General features: G+C 45.0%; 1 protein-coding gene across 4 annotated transcripts in view; it reads left to right on the forward strand.

The window, feature by feature from the left end:
* Positions 1–25814, forward strand: part of GNB1 (G protein subunit beta 1) — a 95654-nt gene that overhangs the window by 58735 nt on the left and 11105 nt on the right. For all 4 annotated transcript variants that reach the window (XM_045898883.3, XM_064590095.1, XM_054513178.2 and 1 more), the window contains 5 exons: positions 2025–2127; positions 9342–9380; positions 11122–11228; positions 16493–16556; positions 17559–17721. In XM_045898883.3, coding sequence (XP_045754839.2) covers positions 2071–2127; positions 9342–9380; positions 11122–11228; positions 16493–16556; positions 17559–17721 — 430 coding nt within the window. In that variant the 5' untranslated portion in view covers positions 2025–2070. The remainder of the gene's footprint in view (positions 1–2024; positions 2128–9341; positions 9381–11121; positions 11229–16492; positions 16557–17558; positions 17722–25814) is intronic.

Here is a 25814-nt window from a genome sequence, read left to right on the forward strand (position 1 = left end):
GGGTGGTGTTGCTGGAATAAGACTACCGCTAACTGCATAATTGTGTATAAGGTGTAATGTGATCACATATAAATGCATGTGAGTGGTGGTAGGATGTCCCGGTGGCAGAAAGAACACGAAGCAGTCCACAAACTCGGAGGACACATCATCACAGCTTTCTGTTGTAAACATTATCTCCTGTTCTCTTGGCACCGTTCCTGTTGCATGCGTTAATGTTCGTGAATTGCAGTTCTGAAGAGTTTGTACGTGGAGCCTGGAGAGAGCACTAGGCAGTGGTGTCACAGGGCTGCAGTGGCTGCGAGGGTAGCCCCGCCTGCACTGACCAGGGAGCCTTGAAGTAGCCTTCGAAGCTTTCTACGTGCTTCCAGCAGCCACTTAAAGCAGTGCCTTTAGAAGCAGCCATTTTGGTCTGAAATATTTCTGAAACTGTGTCACCGTGTATCGCCTTCCCAGAGGCGCCTCCACATCCCGTCCCGGCCCTGTGAGGCCTGTCCTGGTGGTTCTGCAGACTTTCATGGAAGGTCAGTCGTAGCAACTCTAGACTGCTTTCTGGAGGTCCAGCAGGCACCCCCTTCATCCCTCTGCCTCCCGCCTGGCCCGTTTTTGTAGCTGTGAATAGATAGCACAGCTGAAAGCAAGAACTAAGAACTCACACTTTTTAAAGCTATTCCTTATTGGGAAAGATATTTTTGTTTTCATCAGTCAGTATACATCAAGTTTCTGTAATGTAAACCATGTAAATTTATTTTAAATGCTTTTGTGCAGAATAGGGAAGTTTATCTAGACTGGGAACTCTAACATACGCTTCCTGCGTCCTCCAATTTCCCCCAGATATGTTTCAATCTCAAGAAAATAACTACTGTTGGGGCGCCTGGGTGGCTCAGTTGGTTAAGCGACTGCCTTCGGCTCAGGTCATGATCCTGGAGTCCCTGGATCGAGTCCCGCATCGGGCTCCCTGCTCGGCGGGGAGTCTGCTTCTCCCTCTGACCCTCCTCCCTCTCGTGCTCTCTGTCTCTCATTCTCTCTCTCAAATAAATAAAAGAAAAAAAAATATTGTTAATTAAGTATCTGATGTATATAATATTAACTCTGTCATTTTTGCATAAAATCTCCAGTGTGTGTTTGCATAGGATGTTGAGGCCCTCTGATAAGCCATATTTGCATGTGGGAGCTCATTGTAGGCTTAAGCGATTAAGAGATGTTGGTAATTATATCTTCAGCTTTGTGATACATTGGTCATAATTATGACTGATAAAACAGTCATGTTCTTGGTCAGAAATGCAACCCCAGTTATGACATTCCCTTGGGAAAATAAGTCTCTATTATACCAGGGTGATTTTGTTTGGAGTCTGATGTAAGGAATCCCTAACGAGACTGGGGTAGGGCACAGTTAAGAGTGGGTGGCAGGGCTGCTTGTACTGAGGTGCCTGTAAGGGTGGAGTTACTGCTTCTGTTTACTGGGGCCCCAGAGCCCATTTTGTTGGGAGAGTGAGATGTCCGTGAACCAGAGGCCTGCTGGACACCACACTGAGGGCTTTCAGAATTGCTGTGTAAACATTCTGACATCATCAGGGGCGGGGGGCGGTCATGGGTTCAAGTTCGTGGATGTGGTGTTGAGGATCTGGGTTGTCAGGTTGCCACTCTGCTCTTTTCCTGAACAGACTCCCCCTCGGTTTCTGTGTGAGACCTCTTCTAACGTCAGTCTTATGTTCTTGGGTTTAGAGTGAGACTCAGATCCTTCTTGAAAAATGCTGCTTAACAGATTGTTCCTTTTTCAACTCACCACCATCTTTTGAGTGGTCTACTGGACAGTGTCATTGTAAAAGCTAGTGGATAGTAGTAATTATATTTTATTAATCAGCCCTTGGTAGGCACTTTAGAAGTTTTGGTGAACGCTGAAGGAAAGTGCTCTGACCTGTAACAAAATCATAGCTCTCAAAATTATAATTTCCTTTTCTCACCTGCTTCATTAAGTTACTCAACTGTTGTTTATTAATTTTTCTATGCTTATATTTCTGTTTCAGATCTGAGATTCCTTGAGGTAGCATTGAAGAGCACTAGGACCCGAAGATGAGTGAACTTGACCAGTTACGGCAGGAGGCCGAGCAGCTTAAAAACCAAATTAGGGTATGTAGCTACATGTGTGCTTAGTTTAGTTTATAAATCATTTGGATTTCAGGTAAGATCTTATCTGTTTTGGGAAAGGTGGGTTTCAGAATGACTACTCAGTGTTTTGGATTGAAACTAAATTTTTGCTGGCACAAGATATGCTAATTAGAGCCAGGTATTTGGCCTAGCACATGGTTTTCAGGGTTTTGTTTTCCAGTATATCATTATTTGAATGTACAAAACTGTTTTCATAGCATTTATAAATGTCTCTCTGTACATTTTTTCTTAACCTTGGGAATTCATTCGACCCCCCCCACCCCCCGCCCCGCCCCGTTCATGACATTCTCCTGGTCACTGTGCAGAGCGTGGTGTCTGCTTTCCTCCCTTGTGACTGCTGAGGGCAAGGAAACTTGTGTGAAACAAGAGTTAGTGACGGCAGTGGGAAGTGTCTCAGCTGTGCCCAAGGTGTCCTCGAGAAGGGTCCTGGGATGGATACTGGCATCTGCAGTTTTGCTAGGCTGCTAAACGAGAGCAGGCACATGTAGCTGGAGATGAACACAACCATGTGTCACCCAGCCACCCTGTACAGTGAGTAGCCCCCAGAGTCCTACAGCCTTAAATCCCAGCCTGTCCCACCGCAGAGCCCATGCGCTTCCGAAAAGGGGACTGGGAGGGGTCTGAAGACGTGAATTCCGTGCTCCTCGCATTTGTGAGACAGTACTTGTAATGAACATTTTCTAGAGAAACGTTACATACAAGTACTTATTCCTGTTCTCACACCATTGATTAGAAGACTGCGACAAGGAGGGTTGGACTCCTGGAAAACCCATCCTCAGGACGTTGAGGCAGATTCATGTCCACTTGATGAAGGGGCTTCTCAAGGCCCAGCTGTCCTCAGAACATCATTTTTTAATATGTGTCTAAACATCAGTTTATTTTTCTGAGTCTACTATAAGGATGGAGCCAAATCCCTTTCAGATGACCAGCTCTGTGTTCAGAAAGCCTGGTGGTGATTAGGGAAAGAAGCATCAGCATCCTGGTAGCCAACTTTCTTTTTTTTTTTTAAGATTTTTATTTATTTATTTGGCAGAGAGAGACACAGCGAGAGAGGGAACACAAGCAGGGGGAGTGGGAGAGGGAGAGCAGGCTTCCTGCCGAGCAGGGAGCCCGATGTGGGGCTCGATCCCAGTACCCTGGGATCATGACCTGAGCCGAAGGTAGACGCTTAAGGACTGAGCCACCCAGGCGCCCTGCCAACTTTTTTTCTTAAGCTTAAGAAAAGATAATGGAATTTTTAAAGATCTACAGCCAAGAGGAAACAAAGTATCTTTCAAATTTCAAATCCTAGCATTTAAAAGATCGGATATATGGGGTGCCTGGGTATCTCAGATGATTAAGTGTCTGCCTTCAGCTCAGGTCATGATCTCCCGGTGACCGAGCCCCCCATGTCAGGCTCCCGGCTCAGTGGGGGTTCTGCTTCTCCCCCTCCCCTCTCCCTCTTCCCATGCTTACGCTCATGCTCTCTATCTCTCTGTCTCAGATGAATAAATAAAATCTTAACAAAACAAAGATCAGATATAGCCCAATAAAAATAAGGAGGACTTGGTGCTTTTAATAGTTTGCTCTGATCAGACTTATTTAATATTGTCTGTCCATCTTCCAGAATATAGAATTCAGAATTTTGTTTTTCTCATAGCTATAAATTATTGTTTAGAAGTTGTTGTTCATAGTGAGTTCAGATCTGTTCATAGCAGATAAAGAAAGTCTGTATGGGGACGCCTGGGTGGCTCAGTCAGTTTAAAAAATTAAAAAAATAAAAGTGTGAAAAGAAACATGTGCAATCGTTTTTTGGTTTTTTTAGATTTTATTTATTTATCTGACAGACAGTGAGACAGCGAGAGCAGGAACACAAGCAGGGGGAGTGGGAGAGGGAGAAGCAGGCTTCTTGCCTAGCAGGGAGCCCGATGCGGGGCTGGAGCCCGATGTGGGGCTTGATCCCAGGACCCTGGGACCATGACCTGAGCCGAAGGCAGATGCTTAACGACTGAGCCACCCAAGTGCCCCTGAAATCAATTTTTAACAGACTTTGTCTAAACCACTGTATCTAAAATATTGTCATTTCAACATAAAATTAATAGATACTTTTAGGGGTGCCTGGCTGGCCCAGTTAAGCATCTTATAGTAGACTCAGAAAAATAAACTGATGTTTAGACACATATTAAAAAATGATGTTCTGAGGACAGCTGGGCCTTGAGAAGCCCCTTCATCAAGTGGACATGAATCTGCCTCAACGTCCTGAGGATGGGTTTTCCAGGAGTCCAACCCTCCTTGTCGCAGTCTTCTAATCAATGGTGTGAGAACAGGAATAAGTACTTGTATGTAACGTTTCAGCTCAGGTCATGATCTCTGGGCCCTGGAATCCAGCCCTGAGTCAGGCTCCCTGCTCATCGGGGAGTCTGCTTCTCCCTCTCCCTCTGCCCCTTCCCCCTGCTCAAGCTCTTGCGCTCGCTCTCTCTCTCAAATAAATAAAATCTTTTTTAAAAAATAGATACTTTAAAAAAATAGATATTTGGGGCATCTGGCTGGCTCAGTCAGGAGAGCATGCAACTCTTGATCTCAGGGTTGTAAGTTCGAGCCCTACATTGGGTGTAGAGATTACTTAAAAATAAAATCTTTTGGGGTGCCTGGGTGGCTCAGTCGGTTAAGCATCTGCCTTCAGCTCAGGTCATGGTCCTGAGGTCAAGCCCCACATTGGTTGGGCTCCCTGCTCAGTTGGGAGTTTGCTCTTGCCTCTCCCTCTGCCTCCCCCCTCCCCCATGCTCTCTCTCATTTTCTCTCTCTCTCTCTCGTGCTCTCTCTCGCATTTAAAAAAAATTTTTTTTCTTTTTTTTTTTTTTTATTTTACCTATTTTTTTTTTTAAGATTTTGTTTAAGAGAGAGGTGTGCGTGCGCACAAGCAGTGGGGACGGGCAGAGGGAGAAGCAGACTCCCCACTGAGCAGGGAGCCTGACTCGGGACTTGATCCCAGGACCCTAAGATCAAGACCTGAGCCAAAGGCAGACGCTTAACCGCCTGAGCCAACTAGATGTCCCCAAAATAAAATCTTTTAAAAATAAAAAATTTTAAAATAGGTATTTTTATTATTTCACGTTCCTTTTCTATACTAAGTCTCAAGAATTCGGCATGTCCTACATTGAATGACAGGTCTCAGTTTGTCTCGGCTGCGCTTCATGTGCTCAGAGCTCCCACACTGGTCTCAGGGCTAAGTCTGTGCTGGTTTCTTTGTACAGCACAGGGATGGATGGCAAAGTCCATTACACCAAACAGGAAGGGAAGACATTCTTTCAAAAAGAAAAAATACCCTTTTCTTTCTGACTACCCAAGGAATACATGCTTGTTAAAGAATGCAGGGCATAGGGAATCAAACAAGCAGTGGTAGGTGATTCTAAGAGGCCTTGCTTTCTTAGATTTGTTTTCATGCTGAAAGACCCCAAGGACCATCTCATCCCATTATGCATGCATGCATGCCTGTAGGCGTACGCCCAGCTTGGAGCCCAATGCAGGGCTTGAACTCAAAACCCTGAGATCAAGACTTGAGCTGAGATCAAGAGTCTGTCACTTAACAGTTGACTGAGGCACCCAGGCAGCCCTCATCCCACTTTATTTTTTTTATTTTTTATTTTTTAAAGATTTTATTTATTTATTTGACAGAGAGAGACACAGTGAGAGAGGGAACACAAGCAGAGGCAGAGGGAGAGGGAGAAGCAGGCTTCCCGCCGAGTGGGGAACCCGATGTAGGACTCGATCTCAGGACCCTGAGATCATGACCTGAGCTGAAGGCAGACACTTAACAACTGAGCCACCCTGGCGCCCCATCCCACTTTAGATTGTGAGGAAACACGGGCTCTCAAAGGGATGCTGATCAAACAATGGCATGTCTTAGACGAATCATGAGAGACGATGGACTCTGAGAAACAAATTGAGGGTTCTAGAGGGGAGGGGGGTGGGGGGATGGGTTAGCCTGGGTATTAAAGAGGGCACGTTCTGCATGGAGCACTGGGTGTTACACGCAAACAATGAATCATGGAACGCTACATCTAAAACTAATGATGTATATGGTGATTAACATAACATAATAAAAAATTTTTTAAAAAATATACTTTTTACCTTGTTTTCAAAAGAGAAAAAAAACCACAATGGCATGTCTTAAAGTACATGAGCTAATTGATGGATTAAGGAAAAACTCGGAATGTACAGGTGCAAATTATTTACAACGCAACTGTACCAACCCAAGCAAGTGAGAAGACTCAGCCAAGTGTTGCTGTCCAGCGACTGAGCAGAGTAGGTGCTTTCCCTGGGGCCCAAGTAGGAAGAAACCTCGCTGTGTGGGGAACTGAGTGATCACTGGTTTGGATGTACTCTAGTTTAAAGGGACAAAAGAGGTGGCATTTCTCATCACAGCAGCATGGAAGCCTTTGCACTAAGTAATATACCCATTATGCACATTTTCATCAGTCCATTCAATTGGAAATTAATCTGAAAGATAGTAGAGATTTGTCTTTATGAAGCAGTTACAGAGATTGCTTCCATTAGAAGACTTATCTCTGCTTGTTCTGAGAAGTGCTGCACTCAGTGATATAAGCACTTGTAGGTTAGAATGGAGACTGAATTGGAGTTCTCTGTGTTTAGTTTTTAAAATGGCTTTTCCCTCCATTTACCAATAGTTTCACCACAGTCTATTGTATGATACAGTGTGAAAATCCAGGTTGATCTTCGTACAGTAATCAAGGCAAAGTTGCTGAACTCCCATGGCTTATTTTTCCACTTAAAATATTCTCATTTTTTTTAAATAAAGATTTTTATTTATTTCTTTTGTCAGAGAAAGAGGGAGCGCACAAGCAGGGGGAGCGAGAGGTAGAGGGAGAAGCAGGATCCCCGCCGAGCAGGGAGCCCGATGCAGGACTCGATCCCAGGACCCTGGGCTCATGACCTGAGCCGAAGGCAGACGCTCAACTACCTGAGCCACCCAAGCGTCCCGTCATAGTTCTTTTTTAAAACTAAAAGTCGTGTATAATATCATTAAGAGTGATATTCAGGGATAAAGAAGATGTGGTATATATATACAATGGAATATTATGCAGCCATCAAAAGGAATGAGATCTTGCCATTTGCAACGATGTGGATGGAACTGGAGGGTGTTATGCTGAGCGAAATAAGTCAATCAGAGAAAGACATGTATCATATGACCTCACTGATACGAGGAATTCTTAATCTCAGGAAATAAACTGAGGGTTGCTGGACTGGTGGGGGGTGGGAGGGATGGGGTGGCTGGGTGATAGACATTGGGGAGGGTATGTGCTATGGTGAATGCTGTAAATTGTGCAAGACTTTTGAATCACAGATCTGTACCTCTGAAACAAATAATGCAATATATGTTAAGAAAAAAAAAGAAGAAGGTAGCGGGAGGGGAAGAATGAAGGGGGGGAAATCGGAGGGGGAGACGAACCATGAGAGACGATGGACTCTGAAAAACAAACTGAGGGTTCTAGAGGGGAGGGGGGTGGGAGGATGGGTTAGCCTGGTGGTGGGTATTGAGGAGGGCACATTCTGCATGGAGCACTGGGTGTTATGCACAAACAATGAATCATGGAAGACTACATCTAAAACTTAATGATGTAACGTATGGTGATTAACATAATAAATTTTTTTTAAAAAAGAGTGATATTCAGAAATAAACGTTAAACTCAGTAGTTGACAGGTAGAATCCCCTGTTGAAACACTTGCTACTCTGGACCTTCCCTCTGCTTGCTCCTTACGGCAAATTTAGGTGCTGGCATAGAAATACTTGATGACGTAATTTTTTGGTGTTTTAATTATTTAATCCATTAAGTAGAATTAATTAAGCAGAATGACTTTTTTAAAATTTTATTTATTTGACAGAGAGAGCACAGCGAGAGAGGGAACACAAGTGGGGGGAGTGGGAGAGGAAGAAGCAGGCTTCCTGTGGGGCAGGGAGCCCAATGCAGGGTTCGATCCCATCATGACCCGAGCCTAAGGCAGACGCCCAAGGACTGAGCCACCCAGGCGCCCCAAGCAGAATGACTTCTAATAGTGTAATTAAAGCTGAATTTGAAATCTAGATCTTTGGCACATTTATAACAATAATGTCTTTGAGTATTTTTCCATGTTCTCAGTTGATAAATATTCCTTCCAGCTTCATGCAATAAAAATAATTCACAGTGAGGCAGTTTGCCCCTAGAGGGTTGTGTCCCATATTATTCTTGTACTCAAATTTTTATCCCTTTCAAGCTGTTGTCTCATTTTCCTTCGTAATATATGGCTTTCTATTTTCTATATTTCCTAGTAAGTTTATTCACTTAGGAACAATGAAAACATTTTAGCCTTAGAATATCACTTTATAGTTCTTACCTGTTTCACAAGGTCATTTTATAGATAAGAAAACAGATAATAGTAGGGCGCCTGGGGTGGCTCAGTTGGTTAAGCGACTGCCTTCGGCTCAGGTCATGATCCCGGAGTCCTGGGATCGAGTCCCACATCGGGCTCCCGGCTCGGCGGGGAGCCTGCTTGTCCCTCTGACCCTGTCTCCTTTCATGCTGTTTCTCTCTCTCTCTCTCTCTCTCTCTCAAATAAATAAATAAATAAAATCTTTAAAAAAAAAGAAAGAAAACAGATAATAGATACAGCAGCCAGAGTCTTACCTGAATTTGATTGTCTTTAGTCCAGATCCTTTGCTCGTAGAGTTTAGCATCGGGTGTTATTTGGCTTGAAAACAAAGTCCTTGGTTAACATGATCTGGAGGGAAAGTTCTTTGGGCTGGACATCCAGTGCTTTTTGGACTTCTTTCTCTGGGCCCCATGGCTCCTGGGCTGTTAGAAAGACAGAGCGAGGAGCACGTGAAGGTCTGTGGCAAAGTACAGGAGCCTCGGCAGGCAGGAGAGGAAGCAGCACCTGAATCTGGGGTCTCCAGGACCACGCAGCTTCCAGTGTGGTCCTCCCCACACAGGCTCCATTTCTGAGGTCACAGAGCGCAGGACCTCTGGCGGCCCTAGATTGCGTTTGAGCCAGGGGAGGGGGGAGGCGATGCCATCCTCCTCCTTTCTACCTTTGTTTCTCACCGTTTGTAGAGGCTCTCCGAAACTTTGGTGTGAAGACCTGGGGCGAATGTGTGTGAAACGTTACTAACTTCCCGCTTTGTCATTCTTATTTCCTAGGATGCTAGAAAAGCATGTGCAGATGCAACGCTCTCTCAGGTAAGGACCCCTCTACGCAGAGGCGCTTGCCTGGCATTGGGCTGGTTCTCAGCGGCGCCTGCACTCATTGCCTTGAGAGTGAGCTGTGCTCTTCCTTTTGCACAGTGAGGGTATAAACACTGCTTGAAGCATTTCATTCGGAATGCACAGGAAGTCATGTTTTTTTGGGTGATAGATAGATGTCTCACAAGCCTTTCTAAAGTCCAGTTGGGCAGATCCTCAAAAAGTTGCACATAAATTATGAACCATCGGTTCTACTCCTAGATGCACACCCAGAACTGGTGCTCAGACAAGCACACGTACACATGTGTTCTCAGCAGCGGCAGTGTTCACAGTTTCCAAACAGTGGGGACGAGCACAGTTTCTGTAAAGGGATGAGTGAATCACGAGGTGTGGTCCATTCACACGGCGGAATGTTAATCACCCATAACAAAGGATGCATTACAACGTGTTTAGCAGCATGGATGAGCCTCAAACATGATGCCCAGCGAAAGAAGCAGACGTATGAGGTCACGTGGTGTAGGATTCCACAGATCGGAAGCAGACATACGAGGTCATGTAGTGTAGGGTTCCACAGGTCGGAAGCAGACGCACGAGGTCGCGTAGTGTAAGGTTCCACAGGTCGGAAATGTCCAGAACTGGCAGCTCCAAGGAGACGGAGGGTATGAGTGGAGGGAGGGTGGGGCATGACTGGGGGCTTTCCTCCTCGGGGGGACGGGGGGGAAAGCTGCTGGAGCAGGTGGAGGTGGTGTGGTAGTTGCACACAGGTGGGCATGTGCTAAACACCAGCAAACCGTTCACTCTAAAATGGTGAGTTTCCCATTGTAGAATTGAACGGAACTGTGGAAGAAAAACTGTATTCATACTTCTGCCAAGGATGTTTAAATGTTTTACATTGTCCCAGTGCTTTAGGGGCTGTGGTTTAGTTGGGGTTAAACAGCAAGTTAAAGAGAAACTTACACTGCATAGAAGTCCTAAATTTGAATTCTGAGATATGCTTCGTGTACTTTGGACTGTGCCTTTTTTCAGACCCATTATTGGGGTGCCTGGCCAGCTCAGTAGGCAGAGCATGCAACTTTTGATCTTGGGGTTATAAATTCGAGCCCTGTGTTGGGGATTAAGTAGAGATTAATTAAAAATAAAATCTTAAAAAAAAAACACATTGTGATACCCTTAGTCCAGTTGTCAACGCAGAGTCGTTAATGTCCGTTTTTTACATGTTGGAGTGAATCCGCAGGTCTGCACATCCAGTTCTGTGCGATAAGCAACAGCATTTCTAGTCACTGCTCACTGTTGTCCAGATCAGTGCCCAGCCTGGTCGCTGTGGACAGTGTGTGAGCAGCAGGCCTGTGTTCAGTGTGACGGGGGCTGATGGGACTGTAACTTGGAAGGAGAGCAAGCCTGCAAGGACTGAGAGGCAGGAGGCACTAGGCCTGGGTGAGCAGTTAGAGGAGGGAGGGAGACCTGGGGAGGTCAGCGCACCTGTGGACCGGTGCCATGTGCTCTTATGGGGGGAGAGACAGAGGTCTTGAAGAGCAAGTAGAGTGACAGACTTCATTCAGACCATGAAAGGAAGGTAGGTGCCGTGGTAAGCAGGAGAAGTCACAGTGGAGAGCTGCAGGAACCGGGTGGACACAGCCAGAATGAGGGCAGTGGGGCTGCGAAGGAGGGTGGGAGAGGAGGCCTCAGGGGAAGTCATTCCATGACAGACTGTTAATTTGCAGTAACTTTTGTTTTTAAGATCACAAACAACATCGACCCAGTGGGAAGAATCCAGATGCGCACCAGGAGAACGCTGAGGGGGCACTTGGCCAAAATTTATGCCATGCATTGGGGCACGGATTCCAGGTGTGTGGGAGCATGAGCAAAACATAGTGCTTGAGACACTCAAGGATTGTTCTGTTTTTCTGAGGAGAAATAACCTGAATTCATTTGCTGTTATTTGTAAAGACAGAGTGAGGACGTTGGCAGATACCTGGGCAGGCCAGGTGTAGCACGACAGTGCACACTCCCTGTGTGTACTTCACTCACCTGGGCTGATGGTGCACTGTCAGTGCTTCACCACCCTCATCGTGTTTATATCAGCCGTGACCCCCCCCCCCCCAGCCCCACTGTGCCATGCCTGTGTGACCTTGGGGAGCTTATACAGCTTCTCTGTGCCATGGCTCCTTGCCTTTCCAGCCTGTTCCTCATGACTCCTTGGCCCCTACCCTCTTGTGATTTCAGTGTCCTGGCTCAGGGATCATAAACCTGCCTTGTGGTGTGGGGAAGATTAAGCGTGTTGAGCCTTACAGCAGCGACTAAAGCATCCTGAGTGTTGTGCATGCACAGGTTTGCTGCTGTTTTCTAGGAGCCCACAGCGGACGTGCGGGAGTGCATGTCTCAGCTGCTGCCCTGCCTTTTATCTACCGTCCCAACAAGAAAATGCCCTCAGGCGCTCATCGCTTTACTTTAACTTCTGCCCCTTATTTGGACTTCTTTCCCCTCTGGGTGGCTCATCTCCATCACGTCATGGGTCCTTTCTTCCTCTCCCCTCTCCACACCTCCTTCTCTTAACCTGCAGCATCACCAGAGTGCAATCTACACAACTCTCTCTTTCTTTTAGAGGCTGCTGGAGAATCTGTCTCTCCTACCTTTTCCACCTGAATAATTAAGTAACATGCTGTGTGACTTAGTGGCTGTAACATGCTCTTTCAAATACCTGATGTATGATTCTCAAAATGCCTTTCTTGGAGTAGCGTGATTTTGTGTGTGTGTCAGAGAGGAATTGCTTGGTTTCTCTTTGTTCATGAAATTGTCTGCTTTAGAGTGTAAACAGCTACAGAACAAAAGAATCTATCTTTAGTTTGTTCTATATGCTGTTCAGTACAATTTCAAATGCAAATGAGAGCTAACTTTGATCATTTTAATGATGGCAATAATCAGAAAGACTAAGAAAGGGGAAAGAAAGAAAAATGCCCTTGCTAATCAGTCCACCTTGGAATTTGTTATCAAAAGTAGACGGTAACCAAATGATATATTGCCTCCAGGGCTTTTCCTCCATCTGTAGGAACATCAGTGTCCTTACCAGACAGGACACTTGATAGACACTGCAGCTGGGTTGTACTCAGAACCTGGTACTCAGGAATCCAGCACTTGGAGCCTGGTACTCAGAACCTGGTTCTTGGTCTAGTGCTTGGAGCTTAGTGCTCAGAGCCTGGTACTCAGGAATCTGGTACTTGGAGCCCAGTCGTTGTCTTGGCTCCCTAAGCAATTTGCTCTCCTGCAACAGCCGGGCTCTAGTTGGGGGAGTGGCATAGGTGACACCTCCCTTGTGCCTAAGGGTCACTGGGAGTACCAGGTCAGCCTGCAGGCCGCTGTGGAAATGAGGACTGGGGCTCAGCAGGACGACACCAGATCATCTAGCTTCCCAATCACTATGTGCAAGGCTTTATGTTCCATCTGGTTCAAACACAAGTTGTGCTTTGAAAGCCTCAGAGTCAGAAGGAAGGAAATCAAGGGCATGAATAAGTAGCACCAAATTGAGGGTCATGGTCACCCCTTAAAGAAGGGGTGACTTGGGAGGCTGGTGGGGGGTGTTGTGGTCTTGTTCTGTTTCTTGGACGGGAAGGTGGGCACATGGGCACTTGTTTTATAACTGCTTTTGAAACTGCACAGTTACGTTTCACAGTGTCCTTATACAGGGGCCCTATTTTATAATCACAAACAAAAGAAAACAAAAAATGATATTAAGGAGGATCTCTGCTATTCAGAGCCTTTCAGATATTATTTTTTTGTAGATAGCCATATTTTCTGGATAGGTAAATTTTTGTCTTTTTAAAGTCCAAAATATTTGTTTTTCATGATTCAAGGCTGTAATTCATGAATACCAGTTATCTTATCATGTTTGTATAATTTATAGATGCTTTCAAACTCTTGTACTGACTAGCACTTTATTTTTCAAAACCATAGGAGAGCCCCACAATAAGAGGTTTGTGCAGTATGCGTGTGTATACGTTTATGTTTATCGACATGATATATTCATTTATACTTAAATTCTGTTTTTTACAACATTTGAGAGTCTCTTTCAGTTACATGAGTTAATGTGAAACTCTTTCTCCCCTTTCTAAAGTCTGCTGAAGTCTTGTTATGATTGAGAGCAAAACACAATTGGCCCAGCTAAGCCTGAGAGCCCTCCCTCCTCCAAGTAAATGAAGGGCCAGAGGCATTCGGATGTGGGCCTCTATTCAACCTCTGTTCCCAGCTTCCTGGAGCCCTCACTTCCTTGCTGGCTCTTACCTGTGTGTTCTGGGTGGATGGTGCCTCATAGTAACTGACTTGTGAATAGCTGAAAGCTCTAGGGGCAAAATTAATTCAGTTCTCCAACAGTTGTCCTGTCTTGGATTAAGAAGTGTCCTCGCTCACCTTCTGAGGGATCATCGGACAGCTTAACATTTCTCTAACCCCTGGGCGAGTCAGCAGATATTAAGCTCTCTGACCAGGAGACTTTCCTAAAGGTGACCCTCATGGAAGATGAGCTTCTTTATGTTGGCTTGGATAGTTCATTCAAAGCCTGTGTAAAGGGCCAACCAGAAATTGAGGAGCAGACTGAACCTTACTCTGTTACGTGGAAGGAAATAGCTTTAAGTGCCTAATAGGTTTGTTACTGAACCTAGGTGCAAGACTTTGCTTTAAGAAACTGCATCTGAGGGGCGCCTGGGTGGCTCAGTCGTTAAGCGTCTGCCTTCGGCTCAGGTCATGATCCCAGGGTCCTGGGATCGAGCCCCGCATCGGGCTCCCTGCTCCACGGGAAGCCTGCTTCTCCCTCTCCCACTCCCCCTACTTGCATTCCCTCTCTCACTGTCTGTCTCTCTGTCAAAAAATAAATAAAATCTTAAAAAAAAAAAAAGAAACTGCATCTGAAAAATGATAGGTTAGACCTGCACTTAGTTTGATTCTGTGATAAGTTTTGCAGTGCATCAGTGAAAACATTTGTGTTCTTTGCCAAACTCATTGTTGACTCCCTGTAAAGGAAGTTTGTGCATCAGAACATAGAATTTGATGGAAAATATCACAGTTGTCAGAATGTCTTGAGTAAGTTTTACCTCCAGGTTTTGATCAGTTAGTAAGTCAAATATGCTTTTGGCTGAAATGGTCAATCCCTGTGCTTGATTAAAATCTTTTTTTTTTTTTTTTTAAGATTTTATTTATTTATTTGACCAAGAGAGACACAGCAAGAGAGGGAACACAAGCAGGGGGAGTGGGAGAGGAAGAAGCAGGCTTCCCACTGAGCAGGGAGCCCGATACAGGGTTCAATCCCAGGACCCTAGGATCATGACCTGAGCCGAAGGCAGATGCCCAACGACTGAGCCACCCACGTGCCCCTTGATTAAAATCTTTAAAATTAAAAATGTGTTGGGGCGGTGGCCATGCAGCCCTGTCCCCACCTTACCAGCCGCCCTGTTTCCAGGTACCTAGAGTGTTCTGGTGCAGAGGTTTAAAGACCCTTGGGGGTCACCTGTCCCCCTCCATTGGGGCGGTTGGGCCCATGGGGAGTCCGGAGTCTCCCGCAGGTCTGACCCTGCCACTGTCCTCTCCTACGGTAGGAGGGCCATCCAAAGCCTGGCCCTGCACACGTGTCCTTGGGGGAGATGGAAAACCCTGGGCTCTTGTGCAGCATCTGAACTCACCCCTGGGGGCATTGCTGGAATGCTCTGCCTAAAAAAAAAAGGAAAGAAAAAAATTTAATCTATCATTATTTACCATACTGTGGCGTATCTCTGCCTAGCATTATGAATAGAGCCTCCTTGTCATTGCTTGAAAATAGCACATTCTGTAGCACAGAGTTCTTAGGGTAAGTAGCTGTGGTTCCCAGAATTACTCTGTCCCTTTGCCCATTAGTCATGCTTTCCTTCTGCAGTATCCTGTCTTAATTCTGCAAATACAGACAGAGCACCTTTTCAATACAGGATCCCAAACTTAGCAGTTACCCAAAGCAAGAATCATGAAGAAAATTCATGACAGTTACTAGTCTCTTCTGCTGGACAAGACACGATTCTGCTGCAGTTTGTCATCTCTTTGCAAAGCAGGTGGGAGGTTAAGCCCCTCCTTAATGTTTCTAGGAGACCTGGATTCCACATTTAGCTCAGTCTGGGAAATTTTCATGATTTTTGTTTTGCTTTGTTTTTTTTGGTGAGAAATGTCTCATAAATTTGGAATATCTAAAAGCTGATTATTCTTTACTGTCGAAGCTTTCTATATGTCAAATGGAACATAAAGTTGTATACTAAATATTTTCTGCCACCTTTGGTTCTAAAAGATCTATATGTCTGAAATTTGATTTATAATGAACAAAAACCAAACATAAGCAGTCATAAGAAGTCAACCTGTTGGGGCGCCTGCGTGGCTCAGTCTGTTAAGTGTCTACCTTCGGCTCAAGTCATAATCCTGGTCCTGGGATCGAGCCCCATGTCAGGCTCTCTGCTCAGCGGGGAGCCTGCTTCTTCCTCTCCCACTCCCCCTGCTTGTATTCCCTCTCTTGCTGTGTCTTGGTCTCTGCTGCTCCCCATGCTTGTGTACTCGCTCACTCTCTCTCTCTCTGTCAAATAACTAAATAAAAATCTTTTTAAAATGTAAAAAAAAAGAAAGAAAGAAATCAACCTGTTAGCTCACCAGAGAGTGGCTTTGGTGATCTAGTCTGCATTTGAAGGCAAGCACTCTTGAATCTGAACTATTATTTATGGGAGCATTTTCTTTCGTGCTTTCAAAGTTGAGCTAGCAATTAGACCTTTTTATTTTTATTTTTTTTTTTTAAGATTTTATTTATTTATTTGACAGTGAGAGAGGGAACATAAACGGGGAGTGGGAGAGGGGGAAGCAGGCTTCCCGCGGAGCAGGGAGCCCGATGCAGGGCTCGATCCCAGGACCCTGGGACCATGAGCTGAGCCGAAGGCAGACGCTCAACTCACTGAGCCACCCAGGCGCCCACAATTAGACCTTTTTAATTTTTTTTATAAGTCAGTGTGCTCTGTCTCAAACAAATGTGACACTGAAGTGTGTGTTTGTAGTCACTCAGATTTAGTTTGTACTGTTGCTGTGGTACTGATGAGTTTTCTTTTGTCCTCTCCCTGCAGGCTTCTAGTCAGTGCCTCACAGGATGGCAAACTGATCATCTGGGATAGCTACACAACAAACAAGGTAAGGACTGCAGAGTCCCCTCCCTGAGAAACCAACCCAGGAGGAGGCGGGCTTCTAACCGCCAGTCCACTTGTGTACAAACATACCACACAGGATAGGGAGGGGAATCACGGTGAGTTTTCAGTGTGAAGCCGAACCACATGGCTAGCACATGCTACTGCTGTCTTCTGCTGTGGGCCATGGTCTCATTGCAGGGCAGGTGGGAGCTAAGTCCCTCCTTGATGGTTCTGAAAGACCTGCATTCCAGAGTTCGTTCAGTCTGAGAAAGTTCATGATTCATTTAAAAATGTAGAAATCCAGCTTTTCATTTAGTTATTCGTTTTTACAAGAGATAATCTGAAAGGCAGTGTACTTTGAAGTATAAATTAAATTCTTTTAAATACTTAATCCAAGGTTGTACTGAATGAGGAAGTACTTGCTATCACTTGGTCCATACGTAGGAAAAGATCAGACTCAGTCATTTTTACTGGAGAGTACTAAGATTGCAGTATTTATAACAAATCTATCCCAAACATGGGGAGGTCTGTGGCAGGATTAATTACAATGTCTAGTTTTGTTACTTCACTAAAAACATTTTGTTTTGTAAATCAATTTATAGCCATTGTGACAGGTTTGTGAACTGTTTTATTTTTAATGTATAGTCTGGATTAGGAGGCTCTAAAACTATTACTTAGGTGCATACCTAACCATAAATTGTGACCTTAACAAGACTGCAGATTAAATTGGTGTGAAGCACTGGGTTTTGTTTTTTTTTTTAAGCTGAGATCAGGAGTCAGACCACTAATCGGCTAAGCCATGCAGGTACCCGATGGATTTCTTATTAAATTAGTACTTTATCTGACTGGCCACATGTGTAAGTTATTTTCAAAATAATTCTGGCCATTGTTTTGTTGTGTCACCTTCTCTGCAATGAAAGTTGAAGACTGGAAATAGAATCATAGTGTCCTTAATTAATGTTTTTGAACTTGAGTGTGTCTGCATCATCTGTGTTCTGTCATTTAGGTCCATGCCATCCCTCTGCGTTCCTCATGGGTCATGACCTGTGCATATGCCCCTTCTGGGAACTATGTGGCCTGCGGTGGCCTGGATAACATTTGCTCCATTTACAATCTGAAAACTCGTGAAGGGAATGTACGTGTGAGCCGCGAACTGGCCGGACATACAGGTACATGTTCTCACCGGTAACTTTAGAGCTGGGATAATTGTCTGCCGTGCATTATATGCTTTGGACACGCACCTCTTCTCAATAATTATTTAATAAGTTGGTTGTAATAATGGCCAGAAACATTCTGAAAATGAAATCAAAGACAGGCTTTGATATGCCTTCACTCGTAAGAAACCTTTGGATTGACGTCACCATAGCATCCTGTTTTCAAGGATCTCAGGGACTTAGGTCACTGCCTTCATAGCTGGCAGCCACCCTTTTTTATTTTATAGTAACATAGTTCAATCTCAACCTTTTTTTAAGCCATCTTGTATCTTGAGTGCCTTTCCACGAGGGTTTCCTAATCTACACGTGCATGTATACATATGCATACACACATATGTACGTGTACAGATCCAACCTGGCCCCCTTAATACACTTCATACCCACTAGCACTCTTGTTGAAAAGGAAACAGAATAGAGTCCTCTAGGTTGTTCTTTTGAACACAGCCAGTTTTAAGGGTTAGGTGGTATATTAATTTGCCAAGTTTAGTTTACCTATGACACTTGTTATTCATAACAAAAAGCATAGTGTTTCTTTTTTTAAGATTTTATTTATTTATTTGACAGAGAGATAGCGAGAACAGGAACACAAGCAGGGGGAGTGGGAGAGGGAGAAGCAGGCCTCCCGCCGAGCAAGGAGCCCGACGCAGGGCTCGATCCCAGGACCCTGGGATCATGACGTGAGCCGAAGGCAGATGCTTAACAACTGAGCCACCCAGGCACCCCAACCATAGTGTTTCTGAAAAAGGAAGTCTTGTCCTAATATTTTACTTATGTGGCTGTCTGCTCAGTTCTCACAGACCCCACGAGGCTCACCTACAGCACATGCAACCAAAGAAATGATCATAAGTGAAGGAGTAAATAATACTGCTTTTGACTCTAGTTAAGCCTTTTGTTATTTATTTATTTAAAGATTTTATTTATTTATTTATTTGACAGAGAGAGACACAGTGAGAGAGAGAGCACAAGCAGGGGGAGTGGGAGAGGGAGAAGCAGGCTTCCCTCAGAGCAGGGAGCCAGATACGGGGGCTCGATCCCAGGACTGTGGGATCATGACCTGAGCCGAAAGCAGACGCCTAACGACTGAGCCACCCAGGTGCCCCAGGCCTTCTGTTAAATTAACTGTAGCAAGATAAGAGTACGTCCGTGGTCCTTTTTTTTTTAATTTGTGTGACTTTTTGTTTGTTTTTGTTAAAGTATAACTAGCATACAGTATTCCATTAGTTTCAGGTGTACAGTATAATTATTTAACACTTGTATACATTGTTCAGTGCTCATCACAGTAAGTGTACTTAATCCCCTTTATCTGTTTCCCCCATTCCCCTCCAACCTCCCCTCTGGCAACCACCAGAGTTAGATCCGATTGGTTGTCCTTTACAGATGTGCTCCCTGCATTTCGTTCATTTCTGTCCTACGTTATCTCCTGCTCTCTGCTTGCTTTGGGGTTGCTTCCTTCGTAATTTTCTAGCTTCTTAAGGTGGAAACGAGACCTTTCTTTTTCTTTTAGACCTTTCTTTTTCAAATAGAAGCACTTAAAGCTATAAATTTCCCTTTAAACAGGGCTTTAACTGTATTATCATTCAGCTTGAAGTATTTTTAATACCCTTTTGATTACTTCTTTGATTCATATGTTGCTTAGATGTATGTTTAGTTTTCAAGTACCTGAGGTTTCCTTACACAACTTATTACTGATTCATAATTAAATTCCATTATGTTCAGAGAACATATTCTGTGGCATTTCAGTTCTTTTCAGTTTATTGGGACTTGTTTTTAATGGAGCAGAGAGTGTCAGGATGAGCAGGCCACATACACTTGGAAACCAAGTCTGTTTTGCAGTTGCTGGGCAGTGTTGTCAGTGTGTTTGTTCCAGCCAGACTTTTGATCCTGTTCAAGTCTCTTATTTTTACCTCTGTGAACTGCTGAGGGTGGATGTTAAGGGCCCCGATGGTGGATTTATCACTTTCTCCCTTTAATTCTGGCAATTTTTGCTTCCTATGTTTTGAGCTCTGTTAGTAGAAGTATATAATCATGATGAAATGTCCCTTTTTATCTCAGAATATTCTTTGTCCTAAGTCTGCTTTACCTGATGTTAGTGGAGTCACTCCCGATTTCTGTTGTTTCCGCACACTTTTCCCATCCATTTTCTTTCAACTTGACTGCGTATTTATAAGGGGGGTCCCTTATAGACAGCATGTAGTTGGGCTGTGCCTTTCATCCGTTCTAAGGGCTCTGCCTTCCTAGTGGTGTGGGCCCACTGCCGTTGGGTGCAGGGCGCCCACAGTCGGCTTTGGCTCTGTCGTGCCGGGACTGCTCTGCTTTCCTGCCCTCTGGGTGAGATACTAACCTCCTCTCTTAGAGGACTAGCTGAATTTATCTGTTGGCCCGTTTGGTTTCCTCTGTGCATTAATTTTTAGTGGCTTATCTAGGGATTACAGTGTACATTCATAACTTTTCATGGTCCACTCAGAGTTAATATTGTGTCAATTCATATAAAATACAAGAGCCTTGGAGCCAGAAAGGCCCATTTTTCTGCCCTTTATTGTTCTTTTTTTTTAGAGAGAGCACAGACAGGGAGGGGCAGAGGGAGAGCAAGAATCTTAAGCAGACTCCACACCCAGCTTGGAGCCTGGTGGGGGCGGGGACTCAGTCTCATGACCCTGAAGTCACGACCTGGGCCTATATCAAGAGTCAGACCTCAACTGACTCAGCCGCCCAGGTACCCTCTGCCCTTCCTCCTTCTTTATCATGTTTTCATAGCTATTGATCTATATGCCCCCATCATACATTGTTCTGCTTCTCCCTTCTTGGCCTTTGAAGAAACTTGAATTGTCTTTTGCTTTTACTCCAATATTTACCATCTCTAGTGCTCCTCCTTCCTTTCTGAGGATGAGAGTTTTCTTCTGCGGTCTCTTCAGCTTGATGAGTTCACATTAGTTTCTTACAGTTAGTGGAGGTCTGCTAGAGTGACTACTCCATTTTCATTTTTCTGAAAATGCCACTTTTCCTTCATTCTTTTTGGGGCAGGGAGGAGGGGAGAGAGTAGGGGGAGGGGGAGGGGCAGAGGAACGAGAAGAGAGAGAGCCTTAAGCCAACTCCACACGCAGTGCAGAGCCTGAGCTGAAACCAAGAGTCTGGATGCTCAACCGACTAAGCCACCCCGGTGCCCTAAAGGGTTTTTTTTTTTTTTTTTTAAGTTTTTATTTTATTTTATTTATTTTTAAGATGACTTATTTATTTATTTGACAGAGAGAGAGAGAGGTAGCGAGAGCAGGAACACAAGCAGGGGGAGTGGGAGAGGGAGAAGCAGGCTTCCCGTGGAGCAGGGAGCCCGATGTGGGACTCAATCCCAGGACCCCAGGATCTGACCTGAGCTGAAGGCAGACGCTTAACGACTGAGCCACCCAGGCGCCCCTTATTTTTATTTTTTTAAGGATTTTATTTATTTATTTGTGAGAGAGAGAGAGCACAGACGGAGAGGGAGAAGCAGACTCCCCGCTGAGCGGGGAGCCCGATGTGGGACTCGATCCCAGAATCCTGAGATCATGACCTGAGCCGAAGGCAGACGCTTACCGACTGAGCCACCCAGGTGTCCCTATTCTATTTATTTATTTTTTTGTTTTTGTTTTTTTAAGATTTTATTTATTTATTTGACAGAGAGATACACAGTGAGAGAGGGAACACAAGCAGGGGGAGTGGGAGAGGGAGAAGTGGGGAGCCTGATGCGGGGCTCGATCCCAGGACCCTGGGACCATGACCTGAGCCAGAGGCAGATGCTTAACGACTGAGCCACCCAGGCGCCCCGCTATTCTATTTTTTTTAAGTAAACTCTACCCCCAGCGTGGAGCTTGCACTCGTGACCCTGACATTGAATGTTGAGCACTCTGTGGACTGAGCTAGCCAGGTGCCCCTGTTTTCCTTCATTTTTGAAGAGTATTTCTGCTGGATATATTGATCTCTGGGGTTGACATTTTTTTTCCTTTTAGCACTTTAAAGCTTTTTCTTTGTCTTTTAGCAGTTTGATTATCATGTGCCTTGGTGTGATTTTTCTTTGTATTTATTGTGCTTCAGCATCTTGAATTTGTAAAGTTTTGTCCTTTACTAAATTTGGGACATTTTAGGCAATGTCTCAAATACATTTTCTGTTCTGCTTTTGCACTCCAGTGCGTGGGTTGTCATATGGTCCTGTGGGTTCCTGTGACTGTCTTCTTTTTTCTGCAGTCTCCCCTTCTTCAGATCTGTTCTCAGGCTCATGTGACTTCTGTCACCTCCAATTTTGAGTACCCAGCAACCTGTATATGTCAGATGTTCTGTTTTTAGGTTGTGGCATTTTTGTTTGCTTTTTAAAAAATATTTGTTCTTATTTTTCTGGTGAGATTTCCTGTCTTTTTATTTATTACATGTATATTTGGTATCCTTCATAGTTATGAGAGCTGTCTTCAGAATTTTTGTCTGCCATTTCAACAGCTAATCCTCTTGAGGTTGGTCTTGGTGTCTCTTTCCTCTTCAGTATGGGTGACGTTTTCCTGTTAGTACGATTAGTACTTTGAATACTTCCCTGGATGTTGTGATGTGTTGTGTTCTGGCATACCCACTCTGCATCCTGTCAGGCAACCACAGAAGCATTGTCTGTCCGTTTCCCATCAGCCAGGCCATGCGGAGCGTGCCCTTTGCCTGGGTGGTTCACATGTAAGCTCTGGGCATGTAGGTATGTGATTGAGGGCTCCTCTTATGTGGATTTCTCCTTTCCACGCTTGCTGCTTTCACTTTCTGACGGTGGGTGCCCGCAGATCTGTCCACTGGCTACTCAAGAAGGTTGGGCACAGATCTTACCCACGTGCTCTAAGATGGGGGCCGGCCATGAAGACAAACTCAGGCCCTTTCTTTTTTCCAAGTGTAGCTCCCCTTCATTGTGTCTGCTTTTGTTTCCTGTGCCTTTAGATGTTTGTTTGTTTGTTTTAATGATTTTATTTTTTAGCAGTCTCCACACCCAACATGGGGCTTGAACTCATGACCCTGAGATTAAGAGCCGCACACTTCACTGAATGAGCCAGCTAGGCACTCCTGTTTGTTTGTCCAGAGCTCATAGTTGTTTTCTGTGGGAAAGTTGCTCCTGTGGGTAGGAACCGCTGCCCCACCACTGGAAGCCAGAGCAGGCTGTCCGCAGGTCCTTGTAAGCTGTGTGACTCTGTCCAGTGAGCACACTTCATAAACCACTTTATCGCGTTGATGAACTTCCAGCACGTAAAACACATACGTTCTTAATGTTTATCAATCCCTGATTTATCATCAGATTCAGTATATTGACTTCTATTTTTAATTAAGGCTTTAGATTTTTTAACACTGCATTTGTCGAAACAAGAAATAAAATGAGTCTTAGAGGAAATATTTTGAAATTTATTTCCTTCCTATGTCATGAAATTTTACTTTCTGGAAGTTGAGTGGTTTCTTTTTTTTAAGATTTTATTTATTTATTTGAGAGAGAGAGCACGAGAGGGGGTAGGGTCAGAGGGAAGAAGTGGGGGGAAGGAGGAGACAGAGCAAGTGAGGGGGGGAGGGGCAGGGAGCTGAGCAGGGAGCCCTGTGTGGGACTCGATCCTGGGGCTCTGGGATCATGACCTGAGCCGAAGGCTTTTGCTTAACCAACTGAGCTACACAGGCATCCCCGTTGAGTGGTTTCTTAAAAACATTTGGGCTCTTAAGAATATGTGTTCCTTTCTTCAGACAGGATACATAGTTTTCAGCTTCGAGTCAATAAAAGTTTAAATCTCACAAGCTTAAACTAGTCTTGTTTTATTCAGAGGGTAAAGGTGTGAACTGGTAGTGTATTCAGCACATCTGAGGGTTTGCTGTCTTTGTCTTGTCTCAGACCTGAGTGTCCATTCATCACTTACGATGCCTCTCTCTGGCCCGAGCATTAGGTTGAGAACTCTTGGTTAAGCCATGGTTGGGACATTTTCTTATAGAATCTTAGAAACCCGGTCGCACAAAATATGCCTATGTATGCTGTTACCAGCACGCATACTGAATCCTTCCTAGTCGTGTCTGATAGTCCCAGGACAGGAATCATGTACATTCAGCTTCAGGGATAAGGCTCTTCGTAATCAATTGTGTCCTGCTATTGTTTCCATGGAATATAAAGGCCCATATGGAACAAACAGAAGCTTCTTTCTCTAGAGTCAGCTACCCAGGGTTTGGAAACTCTCTGCCAGTACTTCAGAGAGGAACTCTAAGATGGTGCTTGGTCTTACAGAGTAAAGGATGCCCTCTGGAAGCAGCTCATGGACTGAATTCACAGTGATTGAGATGGGACATTTATTATCATTAGTATATGGTATAAACTTATATATATATTATATAGTATAAATATAAATGTATTACATACAGAATACAACTTTCTGAGTGCTGTTTTGGTGGAAATCCTAATGTTTGAGAAATGAGGAACTCCCTGAAGACTCACATCTGACCAAGATGTCAGGCCTGGTGTCACAGACTGTTCAGAGCAGGTCCCTGCATGCTAATGAGGAAGGAACTGACACTTGCTCTTAGAGGTTCCTTCCTTCCCAAACGTCTCATTGCAGTGCGGACACACTGCCCTTCCTGACATCGTTCTGGTCAAGATGGCTACAGAGGCATAAACATTTTGATCAAGAGTTTAGTCAGAGGTTTTCTGGTACAACGTGGTATGTTGCTCAGTGACTGCCTAGTATTCCTGCCAAACCAGCAGTGGTGGCTAAAACTTTGTTTCCTCAGGAAAGTTTGTTCATCTAATCTGAGGCTGAATATTTTACATTCCTGTGAAAGCACAGTGGCCTGGACACATTGTCTGTTAACCACTTGTTTGTCTAGCACATGCCAGCAAACTTGGATGTGGGGGGAAAGATGTCTCCTCGTCATTCTGCTCCAGCGGTTATCATTGGGCTGCTCTTTGGCACCCTTTTCATTGGCAGTTAGTTAAGTGTGATGTGGTATGTGTGTCACAGTCTGGGAAACTCAGGTCCCACTGCTCACTAAATAATCTCACGAACCATTCCCAGGGGGTTGGGCTGCCTGACGCCTGGCTGGGTGCAGGGCTCACAGTGCCATCTGGGCGTGCTTGCCCCTTGGCTTCCCTCTGGATGGCTCCCTTGGCCTCCTTTCCATCTGGCCTGCTCAGCAGCCCCAGCAGAGAAAGAGCCTCTTTTCCTAGGGTGGCCACAAGTCCTGGATCCAGACCTCACACCATCCTGGAAGGATGATGGCAAACTGCCCAAAACTCTTAAGCTCTGAGAGGACGAGACCACATAGCCTTGTGAATGCATCTGAAGGTGTTTCTAGTCTGCTTGTGTTTTCATCTGATTCCGTCTTCTGCCATTAACGTTTTATAGGTTCGTCTCTCTTTGGGTACTGTAAACTCTCTTAACTTTTATTTATTTATTTATTTTTAAAGATTTTTATTTATTTATTATTTGACAGAGAGATTGGCAGCGAGAGAGAGAGCACAAGCAGGGGGAGTGGCAGGAAGAGGGAGAAGCAGACTCCCCACTGAGCAGGGAGCCCAATGCGGGGCCTGATCCCAGGACCCTGGGATCATGACCTGAGCGGAAGGCAGACTTAACGACTGAGCCACCCAGGCGCCTATTTATTTATTTATTTATTTATTTAAGAGGGGGGAGGGAGGGAGGGAGAGAATCCCAAGCAGGCTCCACGCCCAGCACAGAGCCGGACACAGGGCTTGATCCCACGACCCCGAGATCTCGACCTGAGCCGAAATCTAGAGTCAGAGACACTTAACTGACTGAGCCCCCCAGGTGCCCCTAAGCTCTCCTAACTCTTAATAAAACCCTTCTTGGGCATTTCCTCACTCACATCTTCGAGTTCCTTCATCACGTCTTTTTTTCCCTCTTTACCACACTCCTTGAACAGTGTGCTCTCACCCTGTGCTCTCCAGCTACTGTACACACCGCAGAGTGGGGCAGGTGGCTTTCCCTGTAGCTCTGGGCTGCGGCGCGCTCCCCCCCAGGGCAGAAGCTGCAGCGGATGCTGTACAAGCACTTGCCTGGTGGGCACCCGCA

Source organism: Mirounga angustirostris, unplaced genomic scaffold (assembly GCF_029215605.1).
Source record: "Mirounga angustirostris isolate CCGP_5_RB_7025 unplaced genomic scaffold, mMirAng1.0.hap1 SCAF_4, whole genome shotgun sequence".
Classification (NCBI taxonomy): domain Eukaryota; kingdom Metazoa; phylum Chordata; class Mammalia; order Carnivora; family Phocidae; genus Mirounga; species Mirounga angustirostris.